The 13,354-nt window shown below is 54.6% G+C and overlaps 1 protein-coding gene across 9 annotated transcripts in view; it reads right to left on the bottom strand.

Moving 5' to 3' along the window:
• ARHGEF10L (Rho guanine nucleotide exchange factor 10 like) overlaps nt 1-13,354 on the bottom strand; it is a 160,984-nt gene that overhangs the window by 81,522 nt on the left and 66,108 nt on the right. For 3 of the 9 annotated variants that reach the window (XM_030805153.1, XM_030805152.1, XM_030805154.1), the window contains 2 exons: nt 10,600-10,769; nt 2,363-2,471 (listed from right to left, as the gene is read on the bottom strand). In XM_030805153.1, coding sequence (XP_030661013.1) covers nt 2,363-2,471; nt 10,600-10,769 — 279 coding nt within the window. Of the gene's footprint in view, nt 1-39; nt 225-2,362; nt 2,472-5,394; nt 5,512-10,599; nt 10,773-13,354 lie in introns of those variants that run through there. The other 6 variants (XM_030805147.1, XM_030805149.1, XM_030805148.1 and 3 more) reach the window with 4 other exon arrangements.

Below are 13,354 nucleotides of genomic sequence, written 5' to 3'. Positions count from 1 at the left end.
AGGGTGGGAGGGGGCAGGGACACCCCAATAGGCCCTTACCTGAGCAGGAGACAGAGGAGGAGGAGGAGGAAGGACAGCGGATGACGGCGTGGGGGTGGGGGTGGTGCAGGCCCTCCTGCCGGGCCCACATCACGCCCCGGGCATCACTCCGCACCCACCCCAGCCGGCCTCGCAGCTTCCTCTTCCCCCACGAGCTGCTGGGTAACATTCTTGGCCTGTGATTCGAGCCCTGCCACGGCTATTAATATCGCCTCTGCGGGGAGGGTCACTTCAGAAGGCGCTGGGCTCATGGGCGGGGTGGGGAGGCCTGAGGAGAGCCCTGGCCAGCCTGGGGTTGGGAGGGTGACCCAGGAAGAGTTCCCAGCCAGCTGGCCTGGCCATGTTGTCCTGTCTTCGGACCATCTCAATGAGTATTGAATGGCCACTTGGCCTGCTCCCTCCATCATCAGGGGTCAGTGCTCCCCAAAATGCAGAGGGAACACGGACATTCACTGAGCACCCAGCCTGTGCCAGGCCTGTGCACACCTACCCTGGTTTAGCACTGCACCAAGTGCACGGGTGGGGCTTAACCCATTTTTCAGATGAAAACCCATTTACAGTCTGCTGTGCCAAGAGGGGAAAAAGTGCAAGGCGACACAGCCAGAAGGCCACAGAGCCAGGGTCTGAGCAGGCCAGCACGAGGCCGTCCTGGCACCAAACGCCTCCACTTAGGGACTGACCGCCCACCAAGAATAACGCCTGCTACACGGGGCTCTCTCTATCCTCATACTACCTCAGACATCCTCACCACAGCCCTACAAGACAGACAGCCACCCCACTGTACGGATGAGGAAACTGAGGCACAGGGAGATTAAACTACAGAATTTTCCAGGATGACACAGGCTCTCAAAGTCCTGCCCAGCTCGAGGCCTGTGTTCCTTCCGCTGCACCAGGCCATGTGCTGAGGGCGGGCAGCAGACAAAGCCTCCTTCCTTCCAAAGAGAACTGGCACCCCCAGAATTCCATCAGCTGTGAGCCTACTGTACTGGGATTCCTTGTCTCCTTGTCTGTTGCCTCTAAAGATGTGAGATGGGCAGCAGGGGCTGGTCTCACTTGACCCTGTCCCACCAACGCCTGGGAACACATCAGGGGCCCTGACCTAGACATTCTCCAGAGGAATGAACCAGAGCCTGGTGGGGACCAGGAGCAAGTGTAGGCATCTGAAGGGGGGTTCGGGGGAACAGGGGCAGGACTCACATTCACAGCTGTGTCCCAAGGCTTTAGGACAGCTCCTAGCACATAGTAGATGCTTAATAAAACTTGTCACATGAATGATCAATTGATCAAATCTGACTACGAGACACTTCTGCGTAAAACCCTCTAAAGACCTTCCAGCATCCTTAAGACCAAAGGCAAATGCCCAGCAAGGCTGACAGAGCCTGTACTGACCGGACCCTGGCCTATCACGCCCACCCTCACTTCTGCCACCTGAGGCCTCCTCTATCCCTTCCAGGCCTGTGTGTCCTCAGCCCTGTCATAACCTCTCTGTGCCTATTCCCTCATCTGCTGCGTGGGAATGTGAGAGTTCTCTGCACCTTGTGTGGTGAGGATAAGGATGAAGTGAGGAACTGTAGGCTCATAGGAGAGCACCTGGCACACAACAAATACTCAATCAGTGCTGACTAAGAGCGTCTCTAGAACATCTCATACTTTCTCACATCCAGGGCTCTGCACACCCGCTCGCTCCTCTTCCCAGAGCATCCACTCCACTCTGCCTGGTGACCTGTGCCTCCTCCTTCCCTGACCTTTCATTTCCCAAGTCCATCTTCATTTCCTCCATGCCCCCCAGGGCACCCCAGTGGACCACTTGTCAACCTGTCCTGTCATTTCCCATGTCTGTGCCTGTCTCCCGCACTGTGCCACCAGCTGGCCCCGGAGGCACTGCTGATACACGCATTGTGGGTCCCTGCATGCAGCACAGGCTGTGGCACTTAGTAGGATTCAGTAAATGTCAGCTGGTTGGAGAGATGGGTGGATGGATAAAGGAAGGAGGGAACAGGAACAAAAAAGGTGAGGACAAGTAAGCCAGACAGTGCAGGGGGCAGGAGGCCAAGACGGCCGTGAGAAAAGCAGGAGCAGGGACGCTGAAGGAAGAGGCCCAGCTCTCCCAGAACGGACAGGCCATGCCTGCCAGAGGAGGGGGAGGCACACTGGGACCTACCAGGATATTTGGGACTCAGCCCCCAACCCCCACCGCCAGAGGAACCGTACGCCAAGTGGTACCCACCCAGCATGACCTCTGGGGCGTAAAGCAAAATCCCACCCTCCCCAACCCCCAGCCTAGAGCTGAGCAGCAGACCCTCCCGCTTAGGCAGTGCCTCACCGATGACGTCCTTCCTGTGCAGGAAGGAGACTTTGCGCATGACGGCCATCCGCGTCTTCTCCAGCCCATCCTTGGTCCCGCTCTTGGCGGCCTTCATGAGCTGGGTCATCTGAGCAAAGGTACAGAGGCTCGTCAGGGAAGGGACGGCCTGGGATGCCTGCCGCTGAGGGCCACCCGCCTCCCCAGGCCTCAGCCTGCAAAGGTCAGAACCACCCAGACCCTTCTCTCCCAGGTCCGTGAGCAGAGGCCAAGGATGACAGTGGGGGTGAGAAGGTGCGTTCATGCCTAGGGATCTCCCTCTTTATGGGCAAGAGGAGGCTGTAACCGATTTTCTTCCCTTCAGGACAGACTATGTGAGCAGATTTCAAATCCAGGAGATGATGTGACCTGGCAAGGAGGGGGGCAAGGGGTGCTGGAGACCTGGAGCCCTGGGCCACCCGCCAATGGCATGACTCTGGGCACGTCACTGAACGTCACTGAGCCTCCATTTCCCCAGGCAAAAGTGAGGAACAGCAATACCTATCCTTGCCAGGGTCTGTGAGCACCAAACATTCCAGGTCTGGGAAAGCTCCCTGAGCAGAAAAATGCGCTCCACGAATGTTGAACATGACCTTAGGAGCAACTAAAGGAGGTGTGTGCACACCCCCATCCCATCCGCCAAACCCAGGTGAGGGACCCGTCCCTCGCCTCCCTCAAAACAGCCAGGTTTCTTACTGAGCCACCGTCCGGGAAAAGGAGAAAAGGCTGAAGTTGCCAGAAAGAAGAGGCAGCTTCCTCTGGCAGTGGGGAGGGGATCCATGGACACGAGCGTAGCAAGCTAAGCAGAACATGAGACGTAAGGAGACCGCGTGCCCAGGAGAGGGAAGTAGGCATCCGAGGTGCTGGGGGAGCCCAGGCCTGACAGAGCTGCTGTCCCCTCAGCCAGTCCTTTGTCCTCCCAAGCCCCAGCCCTAGCACCCGCATCTTCTCCAGCATACAGCAGCACCAGCCAAGAGAAGGCTCTGCAATGACAGAAACACTCTGTATCTGCCCTGTCCAAAGTGGGAGCCACGGGCCACATGCGACTGTTGAGCACTTGAAATGTGCTGGTGCGAGGAAGGATCCACATTTCTAATTATATTTACTTTTAGTTAATTTCCATTTAAAGAGCCACATGGCTATCACAATGGACAGTGCAGTCCTAAGAAAACCTTCTCCTTCCTAAAACTCTCTGCTGAAGGTGGGGAGCACTAATCTGCGGGGTAGGGTTGTCTCCGGTCTCTGCCCTATCACCTCCAATAACCCCTTGGTCCCCACTTAAGTATCCAAGCACTTCTTGGGGGTCTGGGCAAGGAAGGGTTGCTGAAAAGCCACCAGGTACTGTGCATGGGGAAGCAGGGGTGGTGGCTTTTAAGGAACGAGGCTGACTTTCTGGAAGGAACCAGCAGCAGGGAAAAAAAGAAGGAAGTTCCCTGCCTGCCCTGCATTTCTACGGGACAATCCTAGAGAAGTTGTGCTTGGCCTTTTCTGGGGTTGGGCAGGGGGAGTGGTCATAGAGGCCTTTGAGAATCTAATGAAAGGGATGGCATAGACACTCATCTTCTTCTTGTTGGGGGGCGGGAGGAGGGGGTTACACCCTCAGAGATCTGAAACCTCTGTTCCAGAATCCAGTTCCTGTCCTGGCAGAAAGCCATCAGTGGTGCTGTCCTGTGAGCCTCCCAAAGTGGTCTTTCAAGGGATCATCTGAGGCCCTTCTCTTGGCATTTTCCTGGGCAAAAAAGAACAGGCCAACACCCTAGAAGGTGTCCCCAAGTGAACCTGCAGAATCCATCCGTTCCCACAGTGTGTGGCCACAGCGGGGGAAAGGCCCGGTCTTAGACTCTGCCCTTCACTAGCTCCGGGCCCCTCTGTAAGCCTTGGCTTCCTGAGAGGTTAGCCCCGCCCCCACCCTGGGTTGCAGGCCTCTCGAGGGTATCTGTGAAAGGTCTCATAAACTGTAAAGGGTCTGCTCTCCTCCTCCTGGAAGGCTTCACATTCTAATAAAGTGGGCGGCCCTGCAGGATGGAGGACGTTTGGGCTCTGGCACGCTGCAGACCCAAGTTGGAATCCCAGCTCTGTCACGAACTACTGCTGTGGCCACTAGCCGGGTACTTAACACTAAAAGATGCAGAAAGGCAGCTACTGCCCAGAGTGCCACAAGGACAGGGCGGCCAGGCGCGTAGATAACAACAGCCACTGTCCACTGAGCTCCTAGACCCAGCACAGCACCGTACACCCAACAGGCCTGATCATCGACCTTCAAAGCCACCCTGGGGGCTGGTACTGTGAATGCCCCCATTTCAAAGGCAAGGAAACCGAGGCTCGGAGAGGCCAAGGGGCCTGCTCAGGATCACACCATGAGGAAGTGGTGAGATTGGGATTCAAACCAGGTCCACAGACCTCGAAAGTCCATGCCTTCAGCCAAGACACACAGCAGGTGCTCAGTTAATGGAAGCTACTGTTGTCGATATCATCATCCAAAAGTTTAAGCAAGTACTGTGATTTCTCCTACAGACTTCCTTATCCTAGATTCCTCTGAATAGTGTGGAGAGATAGGAACATCCAATGTCACCAACACTAAGTTTTTCAACGTGTAACCCCAACTGTTCAGATTATTAAATGTGCAGATTCCTGAGCCTCGTCCCAGACCTACAGAAGTGGCACCCTTGGGGCTGGAACTCAGGAACCTGCATTTTTAACACAGCACCCCAGGTGATTGCAATGGTCCTAAAGTTTGAAAACCCTCCTGGGAATTCTCGTGGACTATCGGGGTTTCGCTTGCAGGTGGGGAGAAAGATAGGGGTGAGAACATGGAAGGGAACATGTGGCTTAAGGCATCTGCCACTTCCAGCACAGATGCAAGGGTGGCCAGGGTCCAGGTCTCAGGACAGCCCTGGGACTCAAGGGTGGGCCTGGGAGGCTTCATGGTACCAGGGCAGCAGGAAAACCCCTGGAGGTAGCTGCAGCTGGAAACAGCCCCCCATCCAGGGCTTGAGGGGACAGACAGACAATACCTTACAATCGTACTTGTGCTTCAGCTCCTGCATGTCTCTCCCCCCAACTCTCAAAGCCAAGATGTCTCTCTTAGTCCTGGCGTATCTCTCCTTTAGCCTAGTCAGGTCTGGAGAAAGCTGGAGCCCCAAGCGGCCAGGCAGAAGGAGAGCAGGTGAGAGGAGCAGGTGGGACAGGGAGGAGACAAAACACAGACAACAGGGGAGAAAGGAGACTCAGGTAAAGTGCGGATGGACAGCTCGGGCAGGCGGGATGCGGCACCCCAGGTCCCAGGCAGCAGTCCAGCCAGATCCTGCCTGGAATCTGCTCCGGCTGTGTCCAACCCCACCATGCCAGGCAGCTGGGGGCCGGGTCTCTGCAGCAGGGCATCTGGGCTGCTGGGGCAGCGAGGCAGGAGGGGAGTAAATCCAGGCCCCCTGTCTTAGGGAAAAGGGAAAATGCTCTGAGGGCAAGGACTGTGTCTTCTCCCCCGCCCTGTGGCCCAGCACAGGGCTTGTAACCTAGGAGCTTCTCTGTAAGTTTGTGAGATAGACACATGGCAGGTGGATGGATGGATGGAATCAGGTCAGGGGGATAAATGGATAAGTGGGTAAATCCACAGAAAGATGAATGGATGGGTAGAAGAAGCGTTTGGCAGATGAATGGGCAACAGACAGGCAGGTGGATGGGTAGACGAACAGGCTCATAGAGAGGTGGATGGATGAATAAATAAATGGATGGATGAATAGATGCACAGATAAATAGATGGATGAGCAAATGGATAAATTTGGTTAGGTGACTATATAGCTGGGCAAATGGACAGATGGATGGATGAAGAGACAGTCAGATGAAGGAATAAGAGGATGGATGGATGGATAGAAGAATGGATTCAGGCAGTGCTATGCTGGCAAATATTTAACAATCAGTTCTCCAGGAAAACGGGCCCTGCTTTGAAGCATTTTCATGGTGTGAATACTTCCACCAATTTCAAACTACCAAAGTGACATCACAGAATGGGAATTTGTAAAGAGATGCTCATAACTGGTTCCTGAGTTCTTGTGAGCTGACACTAGCTGCCTCTGGCACACTGCTGGAGAATGAACGGAGGGAGGATGGGTGAAGGGTAAAAGGGAGGGAGGGGATGGGCAACTGGATGGAAGAATGGATGCTCAGCTTACAGACTATCTGGAGGATGGATGGATGGATGGATGGATGGATGGATGGATTGACAAACAGATGGGAGAACAGGTGGATGGACAGAAGAACAGATAGATATTCAAATGCATGAACCATATGAGCAACAGTGATATTTGGTAAAGTACACAAAAGACCAAGACAGGTGCTACTTCTAGAGAAGCAGACAGAAGGATCAAGAGTATGAGTTCTGGAGGCAGGGAGGCCTACCTCAAATCATGGCTCCCTGCTTACTAGCTGGAAAAGTCTCTTTACCTGAGTTGCAGCTTCCTCACTGGTAAAGTGGCCATAATAATAGCTACTGCATAGGTTGTTGAGAAAATTAAATGTACATGCAAAGCCCAGAGCTTATTAAGTATTCAAAAAATGGAAGCCATTATTATCTTTTAAATTGCAAGTGCTCAACATTTGTTGGATGGGTGAATGGACGAGTGGATGGATGGATGGATGGATGGATGGATGGATGGATGGATGGATGGATACACAGACAGATGAGGCACATGTGATATTGCATTCTACATCATTTAAGTCTCTCTGAGCTTCACACAGGTTTTCTGATCAACAAAATGAGAATCTCAAGGACAATAATATTGACCACTTAGGGTACTGGGAAAATTAAATGACACTGCTTTGTAAAGTGTACCATTCTAGGCAAATGTTCAATATTGTTATGCAAAGAAGTATGCATGCAGGACAGGGGTCCCTCTGAGAGCTACCCAGACTCCCAAAAAACTGGGGAGTTTGGGGTTTAACCTGAGTCCTGTTCATCCATAAAATAGTTTCACACAATAAAACCATAAAGCCCCTTGGCCTTCTGGTGCTCCCTCACTTCTCTCAGGGTCAGAAGAACTAGGAAATGTTAGGATCAGAGGCCACTTGCTGAGTTGGCCAGATCAGAGCAGGGGGTGGACCAGGCTGGGCCAGGGCTGGCATTTCTGTAATGAATCCATGAGTTCTGCCCAGTCCCCATCCAGCTGGATCAGAGACCTTGATTTCAAAGAGGTCACCACTGGAGAGTGGGAGAGTTCAATGCAATCCATCCCACAACTGGAAAAAAAAAACCACAGATCCCGGATTGGCACCAGCAGGACCACTTGTTCACATAACAAGATGAGGCAGCTGCTTCCACTTGGGTCCGTGCCCCTCTACAGACCCCATGGTCACTTTTTTTGGCAAGAGTCCACCTGCCTAGGGACGGCCTCTTCGGATCTCTGAAGAAGGGGTTCCATTAGTTCTCTTGCAGCTGGATAGGGTGTCTGGCCATGGTCAGACTCCAAGAACAGGACAAAACACATCCCCAGACTCCTGCTGTCCTGTGCCCGCGCACACACAGCACATAGCCAAGCAGCAGTGGCCCTAAAACATGCAGCTGCTGCAATGCCAGCGGGTGAGCAGTTGCGCCCCAAGCAGCTCAGGAGGGTGAAGCACCACAGGCAGGCTCAGTAGAGTCCCTGGAAGAAGTGGGTACCAGAGGAAAAGCCCCCCACAACCTCCTGTCTCCCTAGGAGCTTGCTGGTCAGGGAGCAGGTGGGCCTCGGCCACGGCCAGAGAAAAACTCCAAGTGGTTAGAAATCCCAACAACTGTGCCATGTAGTTTGTCTGCTGAGGAAGGATCCAAAGCCCCCAGCCTGAGACTGTGAGGGACACAAGTTCACAGCCAGCCCCCAGAGGTCCCATTCCCAGGGCCAGGCCATGGTGAGCGCGGCCCAGCATTTCTTGGAGTGCTCCGTGGGCCCCTTGTACCCCCTGGGGACAGACAGCTGCTTAAAAGGCAGATTACCGGGCCCCACCCAACCCCTGAATCAGAGTCCCTGGTAAGGCCCTGTCATCTGTGATTCAATCAGTTACCCATGTGATTCTGATACCCGTCGAAGAATGGGGACCACCGCTGGAAAGCCTGAATTCAGCATCGTCATCCCTCCTTCCCTCTGAGAGACATGCATGGTTTCCTCCCAGTCCCAGCAAGAGGGCCAGGGCCAACACGGGAGAGGAGGAGGAATACCAGAGGCTGAGGCTAAAAGGCTGGGCCAGGACTCGAGAGCCCCATCTGGTCACACTGCCCAGAGCAGGGCTGGGACGCACCGGTCCTGCCATATGGAGAGGCTACTGGGGGGAGTAGGGGCTTCATAACCAAAGGCCCCTTCCCTAAAGCAGTGCATGCTGCCCCTTCTGAACTGCAGGAAGCAGCAACGAGCTGTTCCTGGGCTTCTGCCTGGGCCGCTCCTCCAGCCTGGATCACCTGTCCTGTCTCCTCTGGCTCCTAAGCCCAGCTCCAACTCACCGCTCTCAGAGGCCTCCTCCGATTGGTCTCATCAGTCCCTACCCCTATCAGGCACACAGCCAGGCTGGACACAGGCTCATGTTTACATAAAGGCATTTTTGTCTTCATTATGTTTTGAAGGGCATGATCGTTTATTTTTGAAATTTGTACCACACTGATCATGATGACTAGCATTTTGTCTTCATTTTTGACAAACTGTTTCCCATTCAGTGTCTTCTGTGGACCGTAAAGGTTCACTGAGCACAGATTAGGTCTCCCTGTTCCAATGTATCCCATCCCACAACTGAAGATATGGACTAGGCACACAGTAGGTGTTGTAAATGCTTCGCTTTTTGGCTAGCAAGACATTAAGGCTGTTTTCCACAGCCCACCCTTGGAGGCCCATCCCTGGAAAGAGCAGGCTCAGAGAGACCTGCTCAGTCCCAGGCTTGCTCAGGACTCAGGGAGCCCATCTTAGTCTGAGGAATGGCTGCCTGAGGACTCGGGTGTGGGTGTTCCTCCGGCCAGCGTGCCTCTCCCAGAGTGGATCCCCCAAGCCCAGAAAAGGTGGGAGGCACCGGGAAAGTCCCCTCTCTTGTCCCCACCCTGCCCATGCAGGAATGGCCCCAGGTGGAACTCTCCTGCCCCACTACATCTTTTAAAAGGAGCTTGAGGCTGGGCATGGTGGCTCACACCTATAATCCCAGCACTTTAGGAAGCCGAGGCAGGTGGATCACTTGAGGCCAGGAGTTTGAGACCAGCCTGGGCAACATGACGAAACCCCATCTCTACAAAAACACAAAAATTAGCCAGGCATGATGGTGCATGCCTGTAATCCCAGCTACCCAGGAAGCTGAGGCAGAAAATTGCTTGAACCCGGGAAACAGAGGTTACAGTGAGTCAAGGTAGGGCCACTGTACTCCAGCCTGGGCGAAAGAGTGAGACTCTATCTCAAAAGAATAATTAATAAAAATAAAAATAAAAGTAGCCTGAGAGGGACCCCGTCCCCTCTGCTCAGTCAGGGCCTGTAAGAAGCTGTCCCCATGAAACTGCAAATCTCAGCACGGACAGACACTGCCTCTTGGTGGCTTCTGCAGAACAACAGGGAAGGAGCATGGGTGCCATGGCAAAGAAGGAACCAGATGACCTATCCTCCTCGCAGCCTCAGGGGCTCCCCTCCAGGAAATAAGCAGAATGGCCTCTGCTCCAGGCAGAAACACCAGGAAAGCCGAATGCATGGATGGCACCGTGTGAGGCCCCGGAGAGAAGCCTTCCAGGCTGCTCTGGCTTAGCCACAGCAGCCTCCACTCTCCACTGCCCCAGAGCAGAGAGGACTGCACGGGCTGAGGCCTGGTCTGAGCATCGGTCCCAGAAGGCGGGGAGAGCACGTGGATCTGATCCAGGCTCCACCTCTAAGCAAGTGGCTGGGCTACCTGGAGTGAGGCGTTGAGAGGACTCTGAAGCCCAGTCTGAGCCCGTGAGCAACAGGATCAATCGACCGGGTCTGCCATAGCAAGGGGGTGGGGGGAGCACCTGTGCCAGGTACCAGCCATGCCCATCCCGGGCTTAGGTCTGCCAACAGCAATGTCTACGGGTCACTTCCTGTTTCGGGATGACCTGGGCTTCTGGCTCCCCTCTCACCACACATTCCCGGGAATCCCTGGGACCCAGACGTGAGTCCTGGACCTGGCCCTCACCACCCTGCTCCCTCCCTCCCTCCCTGAAGGGGTCTCCATGCCCTGACTGAGGTGAGCAACACCCCAGGTCCCCTCACCTTGGGCTGGAAGGACACTCGGTGCTTGGCGGGCTCGACCTCCGGCTTGGCCTCCTCCCCCGAGTCCTCGCTGTAGCTCTCGAACTCACTGGAGCTCCAGCCTAGGTCCTCCGCCTGCCGAGGGGCCCCAGCCCGGTGCGCATCCTCGTAGAGCAGGTTCCTCTCTGCCCCTGCTGGCCAAGCGGCAGCTGGTGAGCCCAGGCCCTGAGGCCAAGCCTGCCAGACTTCTAGCCTCAGACCCAATTTCTGAACCCAGGTGGGGCGAGGGGGGGGTCAGGGAGAATGTGGGGACCCTGGGGCTCTTGCTTTACTTCCTCAACCATGAAACGAAGATGATAATATATCTTCCCCCTTGTAGGGCGAGGAGAGCCTGAGAAAATGGGGAAACACAAGAAATGGGTCAGACGCGCATGGGCCCGCTCACGTCCTTTTGCTCCCAGCACTGCTTTTGTATGGTCTCAGCGCTCATTCTGAGCCTCCTTGGCAAATTTTTTTAGAGACAGGGTCTCATTGTCTCACCCAGGCTGGAGTGCAGTGGTACAATCACAGCTCACTGCGGCCTCAAACTCCTGGGCTCAAGTGATCCTCCCATCTCAGCCTCCCAGGTAGCTGGGACTACAGGCGTGCACCATCATACCCAGCTAATTTTTTAATTTTTTGTAGAGACGGAGTCTTGTTATGTTGCCCAGGCTGGTCTTGAGTTCCTGGGCTCAAGTGATCCTCCTGCCACAGCCTCCCAAAGTGCCAGGGTTACAGGCGTGAGCCACCACACCCAGCCGAGCTACCACATGTGGCCTGTTTCTTACTGGAAAAGAGAAGACCCGGAGCCAAGTCCTGGCTCAGGCCCTCAGCATCCTCAGGAATGAAACAGAGATTGCTGGGGCCTCAGGGCCCCTCACCCCAAATCTGAGTTCACGTGCAGCCTGGGATCTTCCAGTAGGGGGCGCAGCTGGCCCAGAGTCCAGGAGCTCCTTTCCTTCCTAAGCCTGCGGGAAATGCCTTGGACTGAAAACTTGGGGACAAAAAGCTAAGAGTCTGGAGGGACAGGTCCCACAAGGGCCAGGGCGCTCGTGGGGCCCATTCAACTGGGCTATGAGATGCCGCTTGAAGCCTGAGGTGGGAAAGCCACTGTCCCGAGGCCGGAACACAGAGTCCCAGCCCCAGCTTCGTCACTGGGGGATCTTGGGCAAGGCCCTTTGCCTCTCTGGGTTTCATTTCTTCATCTGTTACCTGGAGAACTGCAGACCTCACAAAATGAAGTCAGATGCCAAAAAGTGCATGAAGATGAAAATGCTTTTGTCATCACAGAAGAAATATAGCATTGGGAAGGGTTTTTTTGTTTGTTTGTTTTTAAAAAAAGGAATCTGACCGGTAGCGGTGGCTCACGCCTGTAATCCCACCACTTTGGGAGGCTGAGACAGGTGGATTGCCTGAGGTCAGGAGTTTGAGACCAGCCTGGCCAACACGGTAAAACCCCGTCTCTACTAAAAATACAAAAACTAGCCAGGTGTGGTGGCACGCGCCTGTAGTCCCAGCTACTCGGGAGGCTGAGGCAGGAGAATTGCTTGAACCTGGGAGGCGGAGGCTGCAGTGAACCGAGATCGTGCCACCGCACTCCAGCCTGGGTGACAGAGAGAGACAACATCTCAAAAAAAAAAAAAAGAAGAAGAAGAAGAAAAGAAATCTGCTCAGAAACGACTGTGCCGAAAAACTGCGAGCTTTGGTCATCAGAGACCTCTCTGCAAAATGGGGCTAATAATAAGCGGACAGGTCGAGTAAATAAAACAGCCACAGAGCTCTTGGCAAAGTGCCTGGCACATAGCACGCACGCAGCTGAGAGCAGTAGGCCGTCACTCATGGTGGCTCTGGGGGAGCTTGGGTGTCAGTCCATAGACCCAGGGCTCCCCAGCTTCACCCCACAGGAAAGGTGGGGTGCGAGGGGTTGGGGGCAAAAGTGTCAGCCAAAGAACAAAACAGATGTGCCAAAGCTTAGTGGGAGACGGGTCCCAGAACAGGAGGGAACATGAGGCTATTTTTAAGCAAAAGATAATGGTAACTAATGTCTTTAGAGAGTGGAGCAGCTGCGACCTTCAGAAGGCCAGGCTGATTGTCCTGTTACTGCAGTGGAGGCCCCTCAACTAGTGACCAAAGAGACAGAGTTCTCAGGGTAGCCCTGAGGAGGAGCCCCGGTAGCATGTGGCAGGTCCACGCCTCCACAGGGCTGAGCCGTGCACCCGACCACCTCCATGCTCGGTGTGCCATGGCTCCCAGCGGCCCTGTGCAGACAGCAGGGTGTGAATGATCACTCCTCCCATTAGATAGATGGGAGAGACGTGGCTGGCCACAGTAGACAGTGAGTGGGGCCGGGGCTCCACACCACCTTCTGTTGAAGTCCCCGCCATCTACACATATAGAAATATCCTCTCCAATGGAGACAGAGTCACAGAACTCTTGTGCCTGTGTGCAGCCCGAGGGCCAACTTCAGCTTTCAGGGACCACATAAGGGTCCCCTCATGCTTCCTGCTCAGTGTCCTCATCAATTACCTCATGGAATCCACGCTACTGGCTATTAGTGCCCCAGTTCTACAGATGGGTCAACTGAGGCCCAGAGAAATTGGCCAGGACCCTGCGTGACCCTCCCCAAAGGCCTGTGAGCTGGGGATTTTCCTGCTTTATATGAAGAAGCCAAGGCACAAAGGCACAACGCCCTGTGCCCAAATCAATGGCAGAGCTGGCCCGAGCTCCTCTCCAAGCT

Source organism: Nomascus leucogenys, chromosome 24 (assembly GCF_006542625.1).
Source record: "Nomascus leucogenys isolate Asia chromosome 24, Asia_NLE_v1, whole genome shotgun sequence".
NCBI classification, from domain to species: Eukaryota; Metazoa; Chordata; class Mammalia; order Primates; family Hylobatidae; genus Nomascus; species Nomascus leucogenys.
Note: the sequence above shows the minus strand (reverse complement) of the source record. Positions and strands in the feature narration are given on the sequence as shown.